Raw genomic sequence first — 24,504 nt, forward strand, 5'->3', positions numbered from 1 at the left:
TCCTGTCTATCATCTGTACAAGTTCCCAGAGTAGTTACTAAAGCATTTAGGATCCTGAGGTTTATAAATAGAGTGCAAAACCCAAGAAGTTGCGCTAAACCTGTATAAAACACAATTTACTAGAATGGTTCCATGGATGAGGTCACCATTATGTTGGCAGACTGGATCAAATGGTGTTTTCCACAGAGATTTTGAAAGGGGAAGTTTGGTAGAGGTGTTTAAATAGCGTACATAAAGAGAAAGTAGCTTCAATCAATGCAGGGATGTTAGTGAGAGGGAATAGTTTTACTTTGGTCAAAAAAAGTGACATGAGGAAAAATATTTTTATGCAACAAGTCGCTAAGTTTTGAATTGCACTGTCTGATAGGATGGTAGATATAGGCTTAATAGCAACCTTCAGAAGGAATTGCATAGATACTTGAGGGAGAAATAGAATTGTAGAGGTCTAGGGGAAGAACAAAGGATTGGAACTAGCAGGATTACTCTTCAAAATACCTGGCACTGACTTTATAGAATAAATGGTCTCCTTCGGTGTTCCAACCATATAATGGTGACCTCTCATCCATGGAATGTTCTAGTAAATCGCTTCTTGAGACTTTCTTAAACTCTTCCCTCGTTCCTATAGTGTGATATCCAAAACTGGACACAACATTGCAGCTTGGGCAAAAAATGGTGTTTTATATAGGTTGAGCACAACTTCCTGGGTCTTGTACTCTATTGCCCAGTATCAGTAATTGATTGTCTCAGGTAGTGAGTTGTTCTAGTGTCCTGGATGCAGTCTTCTTGCTGCAATTGTGAGATGTTAAAAAGATTCTTTGAAAAAAAAAGTTAAATTTTGTTCCCGTTTAAGTTCTTTAGCAGATTCTGTTACTTTGAAATTTGGAAGCTATTGCAGTCACAGCCTGTGTTGTCCACTGTGTTTGGGTGAACTCTCATCATGGTCTTTGGGGACATTATTACTTTATAGGCTTTGAAACCATGTACAAATATAACTATACACTATATATCTAATGCATATATAAACAGATCTATACGTCTCTAGCATACACACAATCATAAACATTATAATGCACAAAATGTACACACGTGTAAATAGGATTGAAGGACTGAATGGCCTACTCCTATGTCTTACATTCTAATGTACCCTTAGAGACATAATTATGACTTTTACGTTCTGCTTTAAAAAAATTGCCAATATCCTAAACATTCCAATCAATGTTGGAACAGGCAGTGTTTGTTCTGCCTTGGACTCTGCAATGTAATTTACAAAGAAGAAAACAGCTCATGTATTGAATAAAGTAGTAGACAATTGTAACATATCCACAAGGACACAGCTAGTTTTACAGTGGAAAGCAGTAATACAATTTGTCATTTGCAAGAGCTGAAGGAGCAGGGGCACAAGGTGAAATAAAAAACAAGTGATGTCTGATATATTACCACAGTCAAACTGTGGTTTCTAGAAATGTTCTTATATCAATCCATTTGTTTTTAAATTGCACACATTATAAATATTGTAAATATGCACTGACAGAACTGGTTTTGTCCCATTCTTGGGAATAAATGGAACTGGAACAGGAGGAATGAGGTAGACATGGGTTGCATGTTGGATGGTGTGTTAAGGCTTGTGGGACAGCCTTAAGTTAAGTGCATAAAAAGGAACCTGTTTGCATTATTACAGATGGCAACCCACGGTATCTCTCAGATGAGCACAAGCTGCACAGACAAAGGTATCCTTACCGAGCAACATGTTCTCAATGAAATAACATAGAAAAACTGTTGCTCAGTGTTGAGACTCCAATTTCAATAAACATGGAAGAATTTCATCCAACATAAACAAAACAGCAACAGCTATGGACTTACTTGCAGAATATAGAGTCTCATGTCGAGAATAAGATCAATGGTAGTGATTATGCAGTCCTCATAACTTATCACATAGCAATCTATAACCCATTCACTTCATGAGTCATTATGTCCCATCCTGCCCTTTAAGATATTTCTGCTGCTTTCATTGGAATTGTCAAGGGTTTTGAATGGGTCAATTAGAGTTACTCCTCTGCCTGCACAATCAGTCATGAGGGAATGACCAATATAAGATTATCACTTCTTGAGTTAACAGAAAGAGAATAGGAAAGGTTTTATTTCAAAAGAGTTGCTGATATATAGGGCTGGAGGGAAGCAAGTTAATATAAGAGCAAATTGTACTTAGTAATTTTGTGTGTTATTCTATGTAAGTGCTCTAGGGAGGAGTACTAAAATAATAAACTCTTGCACATTTAGACTTAAGACTTTATTTAACATAGTTTTCAACTGTGATGAGAAATTTCAAATGATTTGTTTCATAATGTGCAGATTTAGAAAGTAGAATTATATTCATCACTTTTACATTTCCCAATTTGGAAAAAAATGACCTTATTTCATACACGCCATGACTTCATAAGTTATCACGATGACAGTGAGAGAAGTGAAACATCTCATTTTGGTTTTAGTTCATGTAAGTAAGAAAATTGAATATATCTCAGTGTCTCAGTAAAATAATTCACAACTAAATAGCAACATATTATAGCATAAGATCTCACAGTTGTATGAGACCAGAGAAATGATCTGCTAATAAATTGTGCCACTCACAGTTTAAAAGTAGAAGCTGTGAATTTTCAAAAGACTTAAAGTACAAAAATAGGATATTATAATAATGCATTTAATTTGCAGGATCCAACTTGGAATATAAATGTTAGATGTAGTCTATTCTACCACAGGTTTTTATATACATGTTACTTGATGCTACTTCATGGTGTAGACCACTATTTTGACTTGCAATACCTATATTTTGCAACTTAGACTTAAAGGTTTCAACTAGAAGTATAATTGGCATACCTAACTATTTTAAAGAAGTATTTTCATTAACATTGATGGTAAAAATGAGAAATAGAGAATTAATGTTGCAATTTATCAGCATTACTTATTAGTCCACTATGTAATAAGCTTCACTAATAGGTTAAGCTTAGATGTCTTTTAATCTGCATTTTCTCTTTAGTTTCAGTTTACTGTTACACTGTCTATGTCTTCTCTATCAAAGAGTTTTGGGGCAGAAATGGAAATGGACAGGTATGAAATTTCCCTTATGTGGACAGATGTACTGGTTCCAATTATCCATATGTTCACAATTCATGGATTATTTCTGTCTCACCATAAATTGCTGAATGACATACGTTATGAATAGCATACACATTAAACTCGATATTCTGGCAACCTAGTCCCTTTATGAGGGGCATGGATAGGGTAAATAGGCAAAGTCTTTTCCCTGTGGTTGGAGAGTCCAGAACTAGAGAACCTTAGAGTTCGCGAACCTTAGAGTTTCACCTTTTCTTTAAAGAAATGAGCTTTCTGTTTAGCTGTCTGGAGAGTATAACTTAAAGGTGAATCTACATTGCAGTTAATGGTCTCGGCCTGTGGGAATATGGCCAGGAATAGAAGTTACTGACATCTATGTACCCAGGTCAGTGACGAATAACCTCTGTGTATTTGTGCTCCGACAAGTGAGCGTGGCTCTGACCAATTTTTAAAGTGATGAGTGTTCAGGGAGGAGGACTCCATTTCTTCCAACACTAGAGTCATAGAGATGTACAGCATGGAAATAGACCCTTCGTTCCAACCTGTCCAAGCCAACCAGATATCCCATCCCAATCTAGTCCCACCTGCCAGCACCCGGCCCATATCCCTCCAAACCCTTCCTATTCATATACCCATACAAAAGCCTCTAAAATGTTGCAATTGTACCAGCCTCCACCACTTCCTCTGGCAGCTCATTCCATACACATACCACTCTCTGTGTGAAAAAGTTGCCCCGTAGATCTCTTTTATATCTTTCCCCTCTCACCCTAAACCTACGCTCTCTAGTTCTGGACTCCCTGACCACAGGGAAAAGACTTTGCCTATTTGCCCCATCCATGCGCCTCATAATTTTGTAAACCTCTATAAAGGTCACCCCTCAGCCTCCAACGCTCCAGGTAAAACAGCTCCAGCCTGTTCAGCCTCTCCCTGTAGCTCAAACCTTCCAACCCTGGCAACATCCTTGTAAATCTTTTCTGAACCCTTTCAAGTTTCACGACATCTTTCCGATAGGGAGGAGACCAGAATTGCATGCAATATTCCAACAGTGGCCTAACCAATGTCCTAGGTAAAAACAATGAGTGCAGATGCTGGAAACCAGAGTCAAGATTAGTGTGGTGCTGGAAAAACACAGCAGTTCAGGCAGCATCCAAGGAGCAGTAAAATTGACGTTTCGGGCAAAAGCCGTTCATCAGTATTCCTGATGAAGGGCTTTTGCCCGAAACGTCGATTTTACTGCTCCTTGGATGCTGCCTGAACTGCTGTGCTTTTCCAGCACCACTCTAATCTAGACCCTAACCAATGTCCTGTACAGCTACAACATGACCAAGGAGTTATGAACCTGCACGCCAAGGTCTCTTTGTTTAGCAACACTCTCTAGGACCTTACCATTAAGTGTATAAGTCCTGCTAAGATTTACTTTCCCAAAATGCAAAATGCAGCACCTCACATTTATCTGAATTAAACTCCATCTGCCACTTCTCAGCCCATTGGCCCATCTGGTCCAGATCCTGTTGTAATCTGAGGTAAACCTCTTCGCTGTCCACTACACCTCCAATTTTGGTGTTATCTGCTCTGGTCACTGCACCTCAGCTAAGAAGCACCACCCTTGAGGGAATGCAGGATAGATTTACCAGAATGATACAAACTTGGAGCAACTCAGCAGGTCTAGAAACATCTGTAGAGAGAAAACAGCATTAACATTTCGAGTCCAGTAACGCTTCTTTATTTTACGCAAATGATACCTGGCATCAACATTGACTTCACTAGTTTTCAAACCTCCCCTCCCCCCACCTCATCCCTCCAACTAACCATCCAACTTGGCACTGCCCTCTTGACCTGTCCATCTCCACCCTCTCCACTGACCTGTCACCATCACCCCCACCTGCATCCACCTATCACCTTCCCAGCTACCTTCCCCTCAGCTCAACCCCAACCCCTCTATTTATCTCTCATCCCCCTTCCCACACCTTTCCTGATGAAGGGTTTATGCCCAAAACATCAATTCTCCTGCTCCTTGAACGCTGCCTGACCTACTGTGCTTTTCCAGCACCACACTTTTGGACTTGCAGGATATTACAGGATTAAAATAGAGAGACTATTTAATTTGCTGAATCAAAAACTAGGTAGCTCAGTGGCAAAATCAGGAAGTAGTTTCTTGTGAAATGGGGAATAGGAATTTAGAATTCTCTTTCTCTAGATACTAGGTCACTTTCAACTTTCAAGACGGACAGCGATAGGTATCACATATTAAAAAGCAAAACACGGACTAGAAATCTCTATAGAAACGTGGAATGATATTTGGGAAAATGCTAGAAGAATTACTATCTGTAACAGAACCCAGGCTATCCAGCTGAAGATACTTCATAGGGCCCATATAGCATCAGTTCGATTGGCAAAATTTAAGGCAGGAACATCTCCAATGTGTCCCAAATACAAAATAAAGGTGGGCACTCTTGTACATTGCCTATGGACTTGTCATAATATCCGTAGATATTGGACTAAAGTAGCAAGTACCCTGACAGAAATTTTAGGAACGGAAATTAAAGTGGACCCTGTATCTCTCCTTTTGGGCTTTTCGAACTTTCCCTCCCTGGACATGTACGAGAAGAGACTATTTTCTATTCTATCTTTCTGTGCAAGGAAAAATATTTTGGTGAACTGGGTGGCCGAGGGCCCCCCTGGACTTTCAAATTGGCACAGATTAATTATGGAATGTATTCCCCTTGACTTCCTTACAAATATGGTGCACCGAAAGACCGAATTATTTTCTAAAATATGGCAGCCCTTCTTGAATTACGTAAATACAGATATTTCGGCTATCTTAACAAGGGCTTTTATTTAATTGAGATTACAAACCTGGCTGGTCCGGGGCTCCTTAGGAGAGGAATCCCGCACAAATACGGGTTTTATTACATCTGATGTTAACACATTCCGAGCATGCAAGAGATTTAAATATACACTCTGGTTAGTTGTAGGTTAGATTAGTAGACAGCTGAGTTTTGTTTTTCTTTACTTTTTCGGTATTTTTTTCTTTTGTTAAATTTTGGCTATTGTATATTTGATTTAATTGTATATCAATGTTTGTATATGAGAGTTTTGTTTATTTTTGTAAACTTGTAAAAATGTTAAATTTCTAATAAAAATATCTATAAAAAAAAGCAAAACACTGTGGATGCTGGAAATCAAACAAACTGAGAATGCAGGAGAAACTCAGAAGGTCTGGCTGCATCTGTGAGGAGAAAATGAGGACCGCAGATGCTGGAGTTGAAGAGTGTGGTGGTGGAAAAGCACAGCCAGTCAGGCAGCATCCAAGAAGCAAGAGAATTGACGTTTCAGGCATAAGCCCTTCATCAGGCATCTGTGAGGACAGAAATGGAGTTAATGTTTCAAGTCCTGTGTGACTTTCCTTCAGTATAATGTATTGATATTCACTTGAGTACAACATCTAAAGGGTGTGTGACAGCAATGCTGCAGTGTAGCCCGCAAGTTCAATGAGGTAAGCTATACATATACTCCATAAAGGCACATATAGAGGCTCAACTGAGCAATTTTTTTCACTCTATGAAACACAAATCGATCCTTTTGGTTGGGGATGATTGAACCAGTGCATGGGTCAAAAGGGAACTTTACTTGACACCTTTCATTTGGGGTGTCTGGTCATATTTCTACCTGCCAGTGCCAAGCTAACAAGATGCCCTCCCATGCCCTTTGCAAGGTCAAGAAACCACTGCAATGGAAACCCATGCATATTTTGGGACTATCTCACAAAAGGAGGATGTTGTCATTATGGCAGGGAATTTATTTTCATTTCTTTTAATAGATCCTTGAGTGTTCTTTTAAGCTGCATGGATTCCTGGGAAGAGCTTTTCCTTGTTGGTTTCCACCTCTTTGACAGCGTTATGTCGACCAAGGACCTTTCTCTTCGCAAAGATTTCGCTGATCGAGAGTTCCCTCTCATCTTCGGTTTTGACCCGGTGCCTGATGTACCTCGCTTTCTTCGCTTCGGCAAAGGCCTCCAGAAAACTGGGCATGGTGTGCATGGTTCTGGGCAACCCATCCGGAGCGTAAAACTCTGAATCGTATCCGGGATTTCCATCGCAAGCTGACAGCTGTGGGCTGCTCATGGACTCCCTGGATCTGATTTGCCCTTGGGCCTGATCGCTGCCATCTGTCTCAACGTTGCTAGCTTCCTGCTCTGTTTGGCCACGTGCCCTTTGGTTTTCTCTCCCACTGGCTTCATCCAGGACTGCTGGCTTCTCAGGAACACTCACGTGCTTGGCATCGGGGTGCTTCAGGGAGGACAACTTGATGCTGTTGATTGAGGGTTCGGTTTTGAGCTTGCCAGATGGCGTGCCAGGCTGGGTCTGTTCTGCGCCTGAGTGCCCATCAGACTTCTCCTGTTTGCTGCTCAACCCGTTGAGGAAGTCATTTATCTGTGTCTGCAAAGCGAGAGAGGCACTGGGTGGCATCCCAATCCTGCCAACCTTTGCAGGGTAACAGCTTTGTGTCCTAAAATTGTAAAGCAAAACAAAACATTTTGAGCTGCAAAATCATGGCATGTTCTTTTGCTTGTTGGCTCCAGTCCAAGCTGGCACTTTAAACTTGGTTTGAGACTGAAAATGCCAGTCATGCCATATCCCTAAACCATTTCAAATATGCTCCCACTGGACTGACTGAAGTGGGCAAACAGGGATAACTCAAGAGTTTCATAGCCTGAACAGTTTCAGCAAGAAACGTTGGTTCTTAAAAAGATTAAGCCCAAATCACACCAGATTCTACACATAGGCAGCATTTCCTGAGCACTTTGAAAATACGTATGTATATACACACACGCACGCACGCACTATCTCAACCCAGGGTGATCAACATTTTCAAGCACATTCCTGATGATGGGCTTATGCCCGAAACATCGACTCTCCTGCTGCCTGACTGGCTGTGCTTTTCCAACACCAGAATGTTTGCCTCTGATCTCCAGCCTCTGTAGTCCTCACTTTCTCCCTGTTTCATGAATCTGCGTTCTCGCTAATTTAAATAGCACACAATGGGCTGGCATTTGGCATGGATGGGGGGGTGGGTGGTGATTAGGAAGTGAGAACATCGAGTTCTTAGCTCCTACTTACAAATGAAGAATATAGATTTTTTTTGGACGGGTGGAATTTGTCAAAACTAAAAATCAGCTGATTTCTGAGCTGAAGAACTTTCTCTGTTGAAAATAGGTAGATCTGTGAAAAGCTGCAGCATCAGAGATTAGAAATGCTGCTCTGAAAATATTGGATTAGTGGTGCTGGAAGAGCTGAAAATATTGGCCAGGGGTGCAGTGTAATTACTTTGTCCCGATCACCCCATTGGAAACTGAACAGGTAGTTAAACTCTCTGAATCACTTAAGTGAGGTTCCTCGATAGACAGCTACTTTGCATGTTCAAAGCTAGTAGGGTCCTAACTTACACATGCTAATTGAAGTTTGATCTTGACCATCAATGATACTAACCAGCCTGAGTGTGGAGAATGAGGCAGGTTGTGGGTGGTGAGATGGCGGGGGCGGGGCAGGGGGGAATTCCAGACAAATTTGCAGCTGACAAAAAATAGATGGAAAGGCAACTACTGACAATAACTCAGTCTGCAGAAGGATATGGACAAGTCAGGCAAGTGGGCAAAGACTTGGCAGATGGAATATAATGTGGGAAAATGTGAGGTTACGTATTTCGGCAGGAGGAATACAGGAGCTGAATATTATTTCAATGGAGAAAGACTGCACAACAGAGGGATTTGTTAGTCCTTATCCATGAATCATAAACGTCCAAGCTTGGTGGGAAATAAGGAAAGGCAAATGGAATGTTGGAATTTATTTCAAAGGGGATGCAGTGTAGACGTAGGAAGGTTTTATTAAAACTACACAAGGTATTTTCAGAGACCACAGTTGAAACATTGTGAACTGTTGTGGGCCACTTGTCAAAGGAAACTTATCCTGACATTGGAGGCAGTCCAGAGAGTATTCAGTAGGCTGATACCAGGTTTAGAGGGGATGTCTTATGAGGAGACGTTGAGTAAGCTGGACTTGTACACATTGGAATTTAGAAGAATGAGAGGGAACGTTATTGAAACATACAAGATTCTTAGGGGACTTGACATGATAGATGTAGAGAGGTTTTTTTTCCCATGTGTGGGAGACACTAGGACCACACGGCATAAAGTCAGAATAATGGGTCACATACTTAAGACAGAGATGAGGAGAAGGGTAGTGAATCTGTGGAACATTTTACCACAGAGGGCTTTCAAGCCTGGAGTGTTAAGTATACGCAAGGCAGAGATAGACAGATTTTTAATCAATAAGGGAATCAAGGGTTATGGGGAAAAGGCAGGAAAGGAGAGTTGAGGATGATCAGATCAGCCATGAGTCCATTGAATGGAGGAGCAGACAATGGGCTGAATGACCTACTTGTGCTCCTATGTTTTATGTTCTTATGATTTTCTCCGCCAGATAACGAGACTAGGAAGTCCCTTTTTAATAAGTTCCTTTGATCTTTATCCCATCCACTCAGTGAAGGTCTTGTGGTGTTGTGGGCAGAGTCCCTGTTTCTGAACCAGAAGCTCTGTGTTCAAGTCCCAATCCTTTGACAGTCAAGGAAAGGGCCTTCATAACATGATCAAACACATTGCAAATTATTCTAATAGAATACCAGTGGAAGATGGTAAGGGTAGATGAAATCTGTTGGCAAGTACATTGGAGCTTTTATCATCATTATCCAATGAATATATTGCCACAGCAATTTGGACAACTTTGACTCTCTGACTGAACCACTTGGACCTGAAGGTAAAATAAAGTTCTCATGATCACTGAGGTTTCTTCTTCACATTTAATGTTGTGCAACTACCATGGATTACTGTTAGGGTCTCTAGGTTGACACAAATGCAGGTAAGTATTTTGTTACCTGATTCTTCCTGTCTCCAGTATGACAGCGTGATTCTTCACACCCGGAATGCTGGGTAAAATGAGGTTGCTCAAGCCAGACTTTCCTCTGGTTGAAGTGCTATTATCTGGATGCAGCATTCTGAGATTTCCTAATGTCTTCTTGGAATAACCTAGAGGTTGGGAGTGTTAGATCCGTGAGCCAGAACTTCAGATAGGAAGTAAAACTTAATAACACAACAGCATTAGGAACCGTGTTGAAGGAGCTAGGTTTGAAGCTCAGTGAGAGCAGAGTCTCAACAGACTTAATGTTGAACACATCCAGATCAGCCATCAGAAAATTCAAAGGAATATTGAATTTCCCATCAAAAACAGTGGACGAAAAGTCAAACTTATCTATGATCAAACCACGTCAGAGCTTCCCAAAGTGGTCAAAAGGTCAGAATCCCCCAAAGGGATGGCAAGCTACAATTTTGGGGTCGTGACCTCTGAGTCAGCAATGGCCACCACGTCTTCAATTGACATCCTGATCTCACAGGCACCCACTCTCATAGTACTCCACCTCCGCTCCACCCAGCAGAATCAGGTCTTACTCCACCTTGCCTCTCTACCATCCAGCTCACTGAGAGATTGCAAAAAATCTAAAACAGCCTGGGACACACTGAAATAGAGACCCTGATCAGATCCGACTTTAAATATTGTGTCAAGTTGTGTCAAAGAGACACAAGGTAGATATCAGATCTGGAAGGGTGTGTGGAGATGAGTACACAAGGATTCCTTAGAATTCCCAGTTTCTGTTTCTCTGTCTGCAGATGCTGTCAAACCTGCTGAGTTTCTCCAGCACTTTCTATTTCTTTTCAGGTTTCCAGCATTTGCAGTATTTCATTTTTATAAGAGTATTTGTGGATTCAAACCTGATGCAAGTCCTGGGTAACTATTAACTTGATCCCACCACTGAACATCACCCCCTCAATCCCCGCCATCCCTGGATCCAGCAGATGCTGACACGAGCCCTCTCTCGAATAAATGTCCCAATCCCTCCAGCCGACCCACAGCACAGGGCATGAGACTCTCACTACACCCTACTGACCTCCACAGACCCTCTTCCCCCCTCAGCCTCACATTCACCCAGAGCCTGGCCTCACTGAATCCAACAAAGCTCACCCTCCTCGCCCCCGCATCCCCAATCCAATCTCTCAATCAAGCATAAGCTCTCACTCACTCACTCTCCTTCAGCCATGTGCCACCCTAAAACCCTCACTCACCTGTCACCTTACCCCTTGCACTCTCCTTATCTACCACACTGAAACCCACATACTTAACATCTCTCAGAAGTTTGCACGCCCTTTAAATTATGGAATATGATACTTACTTGTGAAAAGATTTTGGCTGATAAATGGCAAGTAACACTCATGCCATGCAATGACCATCTCCATTAAGAGCGAACCTAAACATCATCCCATTATGTTCAATGGCATGACTGTTACCGAACCCCTCAATATCCCGGGCAATGGCCCCTCTAACTATTTATCCTATTGCACAGACCTCCATGTCAATCAGCATGGGCGGTACTTCCAAGATGGTGTGCGGTGACTTAGAGGAAATGTAGAGGGTTACCACTGCCCAGGCAGAGACTAGGATCTTTGTGGCAAGTACTCAGATCTTGCAGCCCCAAAGCCTGTCCACTATTTACAAGGCACAAGTCAAGAGTGTGATGGAATACGCCCCACATGCCTGGTTAACTGTCAAGAAGTTTGACACCATTCAGAACAAAGCAGTCTGCATGATTAGCACCCCCACCTGCAATTCACCACTTTGACTCCCTTTACACCAAATCACAGTGGCACTACTGTGTACCAGTTCCAAGATACACTGCAGTAATTTACCAAATTTCAATCACAATACCTTCCAAACCCACATTCTACCACCTAGAAGTATAAGGGTCACAGGTGCGTGGAAATACACCGCCTGCAAATTTGCCTGCAAGCCAAATACCATAGCGAAAATGTATGTCCATCTCTTTACTGCCACTGGGTCAAAAGCCAGAAAGGTCCTCCCTTACAGCACTGTGGGTATCCCTATACTTTAAGGACTGCAGTGGTTCACCACCACTTTCTCAAGGGCAATTAGGCATAGGCAATAAATGCTAATTTTGCCAGTGACACCCACATCCTGTGAATGAATAAAAAGATGCATGCTTTCCATGAAGACCCTCTCCTGTGGATCCCTGGATTAATCTACATTGCTTCAGAAAAGAAGCAGGAAATATGGAGGGAGGACTTATCTAAAGCAAAATGTCTTTTTTTTTTGTCTGTTTCCGTGTCAAATGACTTTATGACTCCCTCTCAGAGAAATCACCCAGGAAATTCATGAGTGGCAATTCAACTGAAGAAGTTTACTTCTGCACGAATTTCCTCAGGGAAATTGACACATTTAAGTTATAGGCCTGTTGATATTTTCCAGGAGATTCTCAGGTGATTTTCCTTCACTCCATTGTTTTTCCTATGGTGACAACCCTTTTGAAAGAAAGGGAAGCAATGCACGGAGACTGCATGGAGGTTGTGCTAAACAATTGACTTTCAGGATAACTTCCATTTAAGGAGATTGACCTTGCATCAAACTGTGAAACAGCTGAACTCTGAGGATATCAGTATTCTACTCCCCAGACTGTCCATCATCATTCTGTGTGTGTGTGTGTGTGTTACTCACCATTTTTTATTCTTATCAGGTCTCTCTGGATCTGCCTTTGTTCTTTGATCATTCTATCAATGCAATAAAATCTTGCCTCCTCCAAATTGTTTAGTCCATTCTGGAGCCTGGCTTCTGCACGCTTGGACGCACGCATCTCTACATCCAGCCGCCTTGTTCTATCTCCTTCGAAAGTGTGTGACCTGAGGCGTTGCATTTTCTTGGTGGAAACTGCAAGGCAAACGTTTCACGTTACCAGCCATTCTGTACATTGATACTCTGGCAAAGACAATCCTGCCTGTATTAGGATTGTTATGAAGTTGAAGGCATGTATTGTACTTTTTAAGAGAGAGAGAATGCTGTTCAGAACTGAGAGATTACAAACACCTGTGTATATGACTAGGTCCCAGAGCATAGTAGAAAATTGAAAATATGTAACATTTGGCTGTGAAATGGATACCTGAATTTAGACCAATAGACATAGGAGCAGAAATTAAGCCATTAAGCCATTCAATCATGGCCGATAAGTTTCTCAACCCCATTCTCCCACTTTCTCCCCGTAACCCATGAACCCCTATACAATCAAGAACCCATTTATCTCCGTCTTAAATATACCTAATCTCCGTGTTTTCATAAAGTTCCTTGAGTCCGTTCTCTCATTCATTTGGTACATAGTTGATGTAACATCTCTGTTGATTGATCTTGTCTCTGTAAATGTTAATACCCCTGTCTACCAAAACCAGTTTGAATGGTTTCTATTGACCCAGTCACAACAGGCTTTTGGGAGAGTATGGTAGATTTCCATTGTTCGTTCCATGAACTACCTCCTGCCATTCCCACATATATCCATTTCTATCTCCTTTGTTGGTTGTTGTTTTAACAAACAATCCGAGTTTAACCAATCAGTTTTAATTATGCCCCAGGATACTAAAACCCAATTGCATTTGAATTTATTGGTTTGCCAACATTGAACCAATCAGACGATCCGATGTATGGGGATATAAGAATACGGACATTTTGAAAATTGGTCAGAGAGCAACTGCCAAAGAGAGAGAAACTGCTGGAGAACTAACCGCCAATCTAACATCTTGCTCTCAAAGAAATTAGAAAACACTCTCTATCAAAAGGTACATTTTCATGTGAAACATACTCACAGTAAAAAGAAAGATGATGACCCAGAGAGATCAGCAGCTAGAAGAGTGAAGACATGAAGAAGACAGAGACTGTGTGGTTTTGCGATTAAGTTAATCTAATTTTAATTAGTGTCTTATTGGACCAATTATTGCCATAGAGCTGGAGTCAGGCAGTAAGCAGTTAAGGGAAAGGGAGGCATAGATTTGTGAATAGTTTTTGGTTTAATGTACAATTTTAGAGTGAGAAAGTAAATTGATGTTATTTCTTTAAATAGTGGAATTGAGGAGATCTCTGTCAATCATATTTTAACAGATTTTGAGGTGAGGCGAACTTTTCTGGGCATTTAGTTTATTTAACAGAAATGTTTCGTCTCTATGCCGTAACAGGTAAATCTCATTATTAACACAACACGGAGAACAATTTTGAGTGTCATTTGCAGAATTAGAGATATTTGAAGGTTTTTCAGTCTGTTTAGAAGTTAGAAAGGAAGGAAGATAGGAACAGGAGTAATTTTCATACAGTTCCTTGAGCCTGTTCAGTCATTCATTTGAAACATGGTTGATCTGTAACAGCTCTTTTGATTGATCTTGTCTCTGTAAACATTAAAAGCCAATTAAAAGCCCGTCAACTAAAATCAGTTTGAATGGTTTCTAATTATCCAGTCACAACAGCCTTTTGGGAGAGTGGTAGATTTCCACTGCCCTTTTCATGAACAACTACTCCTTGCTGTCACCATTAGCTGTGTCACAGTAACTTTAAGGTCTATGCTCCCTTGTTGAAGTTCCTCCACTGAAGGATATAGTTTCTTCTTGCTATGAAGATGTGGGAACTATACCTTTAAGAGAGTAAAAGCTAGCAATGTCAGCACCAAGTGTTCTCAATAAGACACAATGTAACATGTGCTTCAGCTACTGGAGTAGCTAGTTGCCTGGAAAATGACAAAAAAACGATTTAAATTAGGCCAATCAGTTTAAATAATACCCCAAAAATACCAAATTTCAATCAAGTTTGAATTGAGTATACTGACGATCTTAAAAGCCAATGACACAATCCGATGCTCTGGGGTATAAGACCAGGGGGAGAAAAAATGAACAGTTAGGAGAAGAACTGCCAAGCCCCAACATGTAAACAGACTGCCTGAAAAATAGCTCTCTTACCGATCAGTAACCTGTGACACAGAATGCCTAAGAAGGAGAAAAGAAGACACAGGAAGATCCAAATAGAAGAACCAAAAGCTGCCTGGTTTTGAGATAAGAAGTTTTGTTTTGTAAATCTTAATTGAAAGTTCTATTGGACTAGCAATTTAGAAGGGAAGGTAAAAGACAGGTTAGAGTAAGGACTTGTGAATAGTTGATAGTTAATTATTCTCTGTTATACTTTAAGAAGTAAAGTTGTTAATTTTTATTTTAAATAGTTTTTGACCACTCTAATTTTTACAGATTACTGCATGGGATAAATCTTTTCTGTGTTGCTGGTTTCAAATTAAGGAGAAAGGTTTACCCCGTGTCGTAACAGTTATCAGTCTTAACAACTCATATAATCAAACAGAACATCCCTTAGTCATATCTGTAGGTAAGGAAACAACCTAGTCAAGGCAACCTATTCTTAGAAATTAACCCTCTGGTAAATCTATTCTGCATCCTGTCTTATGTCTCTTCCCTGTAGGAAGACGTCCGGGCTGAACGAAGTACTCTGAGTTGGGTCTAAACAGGGCAAACACTATTGCATGACTTCAATCACTGTGTATTCCAGTCCCCTTTGGGGACAAAGAACAACATTCCAATTGGCATATTATAGCCATCAGTAAATATTTAGAGTAAGATTTTTAGCTGGGGGAAGGGACTGGGAAAACTGTATCATGGACAGTTTTGAGAATGTTCGTTCCGAAGAGAGAAAGAAAGAATGATGGCAGGCTGATTTGAATACTAGTTTGGCAATCTAAACTTTATTGTGATTGAAGTGGTTCAGGGTCATAGCTGCTAAACGGACGGCCAGAATTGAAAATGATCTTAGCGAGATCCTGGCAACAGGAACTCTAGAAAGTTTTGAAGTTTACAGTCAATTGGTAGAGTATCATATATGCTTTAGCAATTTTCACCTGATGCTCGTTGATGTTAGGAATTGAACAAAATCGATCTTTATCTGTTAACTCAGAGATAGAGAATGAGTATTGTGGAACGGTTGCTGTTCAAATCACTTTATAGCTACCTGATGAAGGAGCAGTGCTCCAAAAGCTTGTACTTCCAAATAAACCTGTTGGACTATAACCTGGTGTTGTGTGATTTTTAACTTTGTCCACCCCGGTCCAACACCGGCACCTTCACGTCAAATCTCTTTATGGCAGTGTGAATGTTGCCAGTCATAGCAGTCACAATACTTTATCGTAGTTTCAGAGAAACGTAGGGCCAGATTTCTGTGAAAAGAGCCATCAAAATCCTATGGCATTTCTCACAGCTTAATTAATTATGATTGATCTTTCTTCCACCTCCATTTATTACACAATGGATTTATTACTCAATGCCATGGATTACACAATCAGTGCTTACCAGTGATCTTGAACAAAACTGCCCACAAAGACCTAGTGTCTCTGTGGCATGGTTCACCCTTTCGAGATGTCAAATTGAATCTGGCACTAAATCAAGGGGATCACTAGGTGCCTAGCAACAATGATGTCATCAAGCAGGACAAGCAGCCGTTCACGGTGAAATATTCTCACAGACACCAAAGCAGGAAGTAAAATGCACAGATGCACTGAACTTTAAAAATGAGTGTTAAATAAAACAAATGATTGGGGCTTACACAAGGAATTAAGGTGGAAGCTGAGATATGATAAAGTTTTAAACGGAAATATAGAATTGATCATAATAGAGATACTTAGACATTAATATTACATTATCAAGGCCAGTCAAGCTGCTCAGGAGTACGGCTCCTACCTCTACTATAGCCCAAGTTACTATAAATGCCCCTAACATTTTTAAAAGAGTAACCTATTTTCTAATCAACTTGTTCAGATGTTCCTGCACACATCTGGAATAGGTAGGACTTGACCCAGGCCTCCTGGTCTTTGTGCTCTCACGTGAACTACTCTGCAATTGCATACAGAGTCAGAGATGTACTGTATGGTACAGATGTACCTGCAGTCCAACACATCTATGCCAACCAGATATTCCAAATTAATCTTGTCCCATTTGCCAGCATTTGGCCCATATCTTTCTAAACCTTTCCTATTCATATATCCATCCAAATGCATTTTAAATGTTGTAATTGTACCAGCCTCCACCACTTCCTCTGGCAGCTTATTCCATTGACACACCAGCTTCTGTGTGAAAAAAATTGCCCCTTAGGTCCTTTCTAAATCTTTCCCCTCTCACCTTAAACCTACACCCTCCAGTTTTGGACTCCCCTACCCTGTGGTAAAGCCCCTGACTATTCACCTTATTTATGCCCCTTATGATTTTATAAATATGTTTAAGATCACCCTTCAGCCTCCAATGCTCCAGGGAAAATAGCCCCAGCTTATTCAGCCCCTCCCTATAGCTCAAAGCCTCCAACCCTGGTAACATACTGGTAGACCTTTTCTGAACTCTTTCAAGTTCCACAACTTCTTTCCTATAGCAGGAAGATCAGAATTGAATATAGTGTTCCAAAAGTGGCCTAACCAATTCCTGTACAGCTACAAGATGACCTCCCAGTTCCTATAACAACTAGACATTTGATATACAATGAACAAGCAGCTTTGAGCAAAATGTTTCTGTTTCACAGTTTCTTTGCATTTTTTTTCTTTTTGGAAAGCTTGTAAATGTATTCAGATTGCACACTGTAGTGAGGCGGGGCAATTTTCCTTTGTTTTTCAGAAAAACATTTAGGATTACATAGTGCCCAGAAAAGACCTTCCCTCATTGTGTTTGAATTATCAGGCAGAATTAGAACCTTGGGAATAAGAAAAGGCAAGCAGCTCACTTACAAAGTGTTACTAAGTTAACACCAAAAATTCTGTCTCTTACAAAAATAAATTGTCTGACATGCCACTTTAAGTTTACCTCCTGATAGCACATGTTGCTCTTTTTGCTTTGAGGAGATGTCCATCACTCTACAACTTGGAAGCATTTGCTGTGTATGACTTTTCAACACTTCCCTTTCCAATGATCTAAAGAATTTGTCAGCAAAAGATTCAGGATTCAGGCTTTTTAATCTGGAGGTGTAGCTTTGGTATAAATTAATCTTATAAAAGAATTTTTTTCATTCACCCTATAATTCAGAATCTTAAGATTGGGGTAGTCATGTTGCTACAACAATGGTAACATTCACTAATGTTTGTAATATCAGTTCCATAAAAACTTGTCTTTGTTTGTGGTTGCTTGGCTATAAGCTTCAATAATTGGATGTCCATTGTAAGCAATATTGAAATCTTTTATGTTAACTATGTTTATGTATCCAGGATTTACGCATTGTCATGCTTATGTATCATCTGAACTCTAAAGATCTTCAAATACTGACCAAGAAAGACTGCAAGAAAGCTGGCTGTAGAAGGAGCATCTGAATTTCACTGTGATTGAAGTGGTTCACGCCAAATCTGATAAAAAGACAGTCAGAATTGAAAATTATCTTCGCGAGATTATACAAAGCTCTCTATCCAGCATCAGGAACTAAAGAAAGTTTTGGAGTTTAAGGTCATAGAGAAGTAAAGCACAGAAACAGACCCTTTGGTCTAACTCGTCCATGTCAACCAGATATCCTAACCTAATCTAGTCCCATTTGCCAGCCCTTGGCCCATATCCCTCTAAACCCTTCCTATGCATAAACCCATCCAGCTGTCTTTTTTTTGTATATGCATTAGCAGTTTTCATCTGATGCTTGAACAAAATCAATCCTGATTTGTTAACTCAAGAGCAGCTGTCTTATTTTGTGGAGAGTATCACCTCACATAGTCTGTAAAAATTGAAACGTTCAGACTGATGTTGACTACAGACCTTTCCGTGAAACTAAATCAAAAGGCAAATTGAAATTGAATGCAAAGATCATGAGTATTTTAACTCTCAAGATGTGAATGTTACAGCAAAGGCTAAATTGACCTAATCCTCACCTTACTTAGAAAAACTTCTTGAAGTGGTGGAGGGCACATGGTGAGGTGGCCATAGTTTCTGTCTGCTACTAAAATTCAACAAGAAGCTGCTTGCAGACAGAGTTCTATTAGGAAGCCATTAAACTGACTGAGTAGCCAAGTTAATAAACACAAGTACCTTGGGAGTAGGAGGGAGATTTCCCTCCCAACTTTCTAACTTCACATTCACCTGAGAACCCGCGTCCTGGAAATTCAACTGCAGGAAGCCTCACAGTTTACTAATAGTCACTTGCTTTACAAGACATTCATTCCAACTAAAGCATAAACTCATCTAATAAACTATAGTCCTGCCATTAAAGAAACTGAGGCACTTAAGCAATTACAATGTACTTTTTTTCTTTATCTGTTTATTTTTTTTGTGTGCATGACACTGTGTGTGATTCAAGTGAGTGAGGCACCAGCTTTCTAAACATATGAGGCATGTATGTGGTAATAAACAACCTTGCTTAAAAAAATTCAAATTGGCCACTGGAAACTATTTAATTGGGACAATTATTCCAAAGGTAAGAAAATGGACACCCCTTAGCAGTGCCGGCTCAGAAATCAAGGGCCTAGGTGCTGCACCTGGCTTGGACTAGCCCCCGATCCAAGTATAATGGAGGCTACTTAACCCCGGACGTTGGACCATGATGTACTCCCCTCTCCCAGCCCTAACCCTTAGATACAAGCATCTTGATAATTCATCGTAAAAATGAACACAAATTATCCTTGACAGTACAACAATGAAATTTGTCTACAATCTGCCTAAAAACATTTTAAATATGTGAAAGCATGGTTTCTCGGGTTTGTCCTCGTTTGTACACAGACGTCAATTTTTTTTTAATGAAAGCAAAGATACTCTGTATTAGCCCACTGAGTGCACACTGACCCTCCGAAGAGCATCCCACTAGACCATGCACCCCCCCGATTACCCTATCCCTGCATTTCCTTTGGCTAATCCGTTTAGCCTGCACATTATGAGCAATTTAGCACGGCCAATCCACCTAACCTGCACATGGTTGGACTGTGGGAAGAAACCTGGGCAAACCCCTGGATCCCTGACACTGTGCCACACTAATATACTTATGAGTGTTTCTCAGCAGCTTACCAGTTTCCTGTTGCTGATCCAAATAAAACCTTTGTCTTACCCAGTTAGCTGGAAAGGAGTGAGCTCAACCTCAACCACTGTGACAGAATAATTTCTGTCCATTCTCCTGGCGAGACAGGCTGGCTGTTCAGTCATAAATGCCCTGCAATACTCAAGATCTGATTTGTTCTCTGCAGTGACTCAGACTGCGGGTCCTGGTCCCACTCCAAAGTTGTGAACCCCAAATCAACGCTGACATTGGAGAGTATGATACTGAGGGAGGATAACACCATAGGAGGTACAATCCTTCACGTTATTCAACCAAGGACCCACCTCCCTTCTCGGCATCTGAACATGAGCCCACGCTGTTAACTGAAGAAAAGTTGGGCAGTGTCCCGGTTATTATCACACTGCAGCTTACTTTCCCTGCATTGATTGTGTGTGATTTTTAAAATAAAAATTAACACAACATGCAGTCAGATAAACAGCATTTAGACTGAAATACTGACAGCAAAGTTCGTATAAGGTGAGTGCAAAACATTCAAAGTTGGTAATAAACAATTTAACGAGAAAATAAACAGGGGCGCACAGAAAGGTTAGTAAACGATGTGCAATAATTGCACATCCAGGGGATTAATGGAGTACAGACAATGCATTGAAACCATTCCATCTCACTCCTGCGTGACCGCTATGTTTCTTTTACCTTCCTTTCCAATCTGGCTGTCTCATGTCCCTTGCACCAATTGTAATGCACAGTGGAAGTTACTTACCACTCTGAGAAAGAAAGAGAAAAGCGAGTCGATGACTTGGGGAGCTGCGGCTGATGTTGTGGGTCACCTTCAGCGGGTGAGCAGTAGAAAGGCTGGAGCTGACCTGTCTATCCCTGCTCACTAGCAAGGAGCCGCTGCTGCTGGTCCCAGTTCCCCGTATAAATCTGCAGCTCACTGAATGGCCGCTGGTCTTTTGATTTTGCATTGCCACCGGGAATGAGCTGTCTGTCAAATTGTGTCACCAGCCCCCGCCTCCCCTTTGTGAAAGTAAATAGACCTGTGGTATGAGGGAGTATGAAAGGAACTTTTGTTGAATAAACAAGTCATGACAACAAGAGTTCTTATTTAAGTAAGAAAAAAATGGTTAGGAAAAATTGTCTGGAGAGTGAAGTCAATGTTTATAGTACTTTCCCCATATGATCTCGCTCAGTATTTGCCTGTTCTACCTTCAAGTGATAAAAAAAATGCAGATGCTTGAATCCAAAGTAAACAAGCGGGAGGCTGGAAGAACACAGCAGCATCAGGAGGTGGAGAAGTCAAGTTGATTAGATTAGATTAGATTAGATTACTTACAGTGTGGAAACAGGCCCTTCGGCCCAACAAGTCCACACTGCCCCGCCGAAGCGCAACCCACCCGTACCCTTACATTTACCCCTTACCTAACACTACGGGCAATTTAGCATGGCCAATTCACCTGACCTGCACATCTTTGGACTGTGGGAGGAAACCGGAGCACCCGGAGGAAACCCACGCAGACACGGGGAGAATGTGCAAACTCCATACAGTCAGTCACCTGAGGCGGGAACTGAACCCGGGTCACTGGCGCTGTGAGGCAGCAGTGCTAACCACTGTGAATTCTCCACTTCCTGATGCTGCTGTGTTCTTCCAGCCTGCTGCTTGTTTACTTTGGATTCCAGCATCTGCATTATTTTTTGATTCCTCTCCCTCCTGATGCTGCCTGGTTTGCAGTGTCCTTCCAGCCTCGTGCTTGTCTGTCTTTATGTGGAGCTGAGTAAGGGGTCGTTCACTGCCATCATTCCTCATTGCCTTTGTTCTGTCACTTGCGATTAGTAATAGAGGATAGACCACTATAGAATATCTACAGCAGAGGCACTGTGCTTAGATAACGAGACGGTTCATTGAACAAAAACTGAAAGAACTGCAGATGCTGGAAATCAGAAATCAAAACAGAAATTGCTGGACTGGAAAAAGCTCAGCAGGTCTGGCAGCAACTGTGGAGAGAAACCAGAGGTGACATTTGGGTCCGGTGACTGTTCCTCAGAACTGATGGTTTGTTGCATATTAGCCCCTTTTGGGAGCTGGTGCAGAAACATCTGCCATTCCAAAATCCAGATTTCTTTGTCTCCACCCACAGACTGTGTGTGACATTAGCAGAATGAGTGGAGCCAATGTGAAATTACATCCAGAACTGTTACCTTATACAAACATCTCAGCCCAAGCTGTCTCACCCATAGTTATGCAGCTTTGGATGTCGATCTGGATCTTATCATTTTTATGTTAAGTGTTATTTTAGGGGAGTTTAATGGAGGGTTTCCATCCTGGCTCAAAGTGACTTTTCTGACAAGATCTTCTCCTGTTCACCTGATTAAATGTGCATCCAGGCTCTACAGTGTCCTTCCCATCCCATCAGGCAGCAACAGAGGCAGCAGTGTGACGCTCATGTTGCTGGTCCCTAATTAAATCACAACTGCACACCACTTCAAATGCCAAGAGCCAGGAATTCCTTTCCATAATTTGCTGCTGCACTACTGTTTGGAAAGGAAATATCCCTAAAAGGGAAAGTCACATCTTCATTTTGATGAAAGGGACCTTTCCATTACGCTCTACTTCAAAACATTTTGTAAAGATCCTTTCAGCAGCTACAGACCAATCAGTTCAACTTTGATAGTCGGATAAATTCTGGAAGCAATTATTTAGGATAGAACATAGGGTCCATGGAAAGACGTGGATTAATTTGGAAGAGTCAACATGGATTTCTTAACGAGGAATTGTACCTAACCAACTTGCTGGAGTTTTTTGAAGAACTAACGGGGAGAATTGACGAGGGAAAGTCTATAATTTGTGGTGTACATAGACTCTCAAAAGGCCTTCAATACAGTGCTGCCACAACAGATTTGAGGGAAGTTATAAAAGGGACAGGGGCAACTTAGGTCCAAAATTAGCAGAGGGATAAGGAACAAAGAATAATGGGTAGTGTTTGGGCTAAGCAGGTTTATGGTGTAGTTCCCAGTGAATCATATTTTAAACACAAGCAGAAAATGTTCAGCAAGTTTGGCAGCATCTATGGAGTGATGAAGGGGGCTGAACTTGATGTTTTTTGGTGACCACAAGGTTCGGTGCTGGGACCGCAGCTGGTTGCAATATACATTAATGATATGGATGAAGGCATTAAAAGTAATATTAGCAATTTTGCTGATGACACAAAGCTGGGTGGCAGGGTGAAATGTGAGGAGGGTGTTATGAGAATACAGGGTGACTTGGACAGGCTATGTGAGTGGACTGATGCATGTCAGATGCAGTTTAATGTGGATAAATCTGTGGTTATCCACTTTGTTGGCAAGAACAGGAAGGCAGATTACTACCTAAATGGAATCAAGTTAGGTACAATGAAATCTAAGTGTTCTTCAGAGGGGATCTGATTAAGACGTATAAAATTACTAATGGATTGGACACTCTGGAGGCAGGAAGCATGTTTCTGCTGATTGGTGAGTCAGGAACCAGAGGACACAGTTTAAGGATAAAGGGTAGGCTATTTAGAACAGAGTTGAGGGGAAACGTCTTCACCCAGAGAGTAGTGGATATATGGAAAGCCCTATCACAGAAGGCAGTAGAGGCCGAGTCTCTGGATACCTTCAAGAAAGAGATGGATAGAGCTCTTAGAGATAGTGGAATCAAGGGTTATGGGGATAAGGCAGGAACAGGATACTGATTGTAGATGATCAGCTATGATCATAATGAATGGTGGTGCTGGCTCGAAAGGCCGAATGGCCTACTCCTGCACCTATTTTCTATTGTCCATTGTATCTAGGATTGTTAGAGGGGTTTTCACTGAGCAAGGTTTCTCCCCATATCTTATCAAGCTGATCTCATTAACTACATACCCCACCCCTACCGCATCTCTCTCATCTGATTCTAGTTCTTCCTTACTGTGCACTACTCCTGGGACAACAATGTGCTACCCTGATATGCTGGATCTGACTGGTACCAGCACCACCTTTAAAAGGCTGTCGTGCGCTTAGACAAATGCTATTTATCCAGAGCTGCCCTCCATAGTTCTTGACAAGTGCTCCCTGACATGTCAGGTAAGGGAAATGTGTGGCCCACTTTGTGATCGGAAGCCTTGAGGTTCTGCTGGGCAGGGGAGATGAACAGGCAGCATATTCTCTTTCCCCAGGACCCGTAAAAGAGGCCATATCGACCTGGTCTGAGGTTGCCTCCCAGCTCAGTTCAGACTTAGCATTTGGAGGAACGCACATCAATACAGGGAGTAGACCAGTCCACAAGCACGAGTGTCACCTTCTTCTCTTCAAAACATCACCCTCACTCTGTACTCAGTCCCACAAGGCTCATGTTTTGCCCCTTTCCCTATTGTCAACAAGATCTTTAAACTCACTCTCACCCAATTCAACCCCGATATCACTAATCCTGCATGCCCTCTCTGCTGACTACTTATTTGCTTGGCACACC

At 41.4% G+C, this 24,504-nt stretch overlaps 1 protein-coding gene across 2 annotated transcripts; it reads right to left on the minus strand.

Annotated features, from left to right (window-relative positions):
* Positions 1-2,272: 2,272 nt before the first annotated feature.
* On the minus strand, positions 2,273-20,962 carry LOC140479655 (coiled-coil domain-containing protein 190). 2 transcript variants are annotated; one of them, XM_072573589.1, is made up of 5 exons: positions 20,797-20,962; positions 18,336-18,411; positions 12,726-12,935; positions 10,039-10,189; positions 2,273-7,617 (listed from the first exon to the last, which is right to left on the minus strand). In XM_072573589.1, the coding sequence occupies exons 3-5, from the start codon at positions 12,919-12,921 to the stop codon at positions 6,945-6,947; spliced, it is 1,020 nt and encodes a 339-aa protein (XP_072429690.1). In that variant the 5' UTR covers positions 12,922-12,935; positions 18,336-18,411; positions 20,797-20,962; the 3' UTR covers positions 2,273-6,944. The 2 variants fall into 2 exon arrangements, with proteins under 2 accessions (XP_072429690.1, XP_072429689.1); XM_072573588.1 differs by lacking the exon at positions 18,336-18,411.
* Positions 20,963-24,504: the final 3,542 nt, after the last annotated feature.

Source organism: Chiloscyllium punctatum, chromosome 7 (genome assembly GCF_047496795.1).
Source record: "Chiloscyllium punctatum isolate Juve2018m chromosome 7, sChiPun1.3, whole genome shotgun sequence".
Classification (NCBI taxonomy): Eukaryota; Metazoa; Chordata; class Chondrichthyes; order Orectolobiformes; family Hemiscylliidae; genus Chiloscyllium; species Chiloscyllium punctatum.

Excerpts from the sequence above, each read along its gene's own strand:
- LOC140479655 (XM_072573588.1), bottom strand. The coding sequence starts at position 12,921 with ATGCAACGCCTCAGGTCACACACTTTCGAAGGAGATAGAACAAGGCGG. Across the intron at positions 10,190-12,725 it reads CCTGATAAGAATAAAAAATG|GTTATTCCAAGAAGACATTA; the intron begins GTGAGTAACACA and ends CCCAACCTCTAG. Across the intron at positions 7,618-10,038 it reads CTGGAGACAGGAAGAATCAG|GACACAAAGCTGTTACCCTG; the intron begins GTAACAAAATAC and ends TTACAATTTTAG.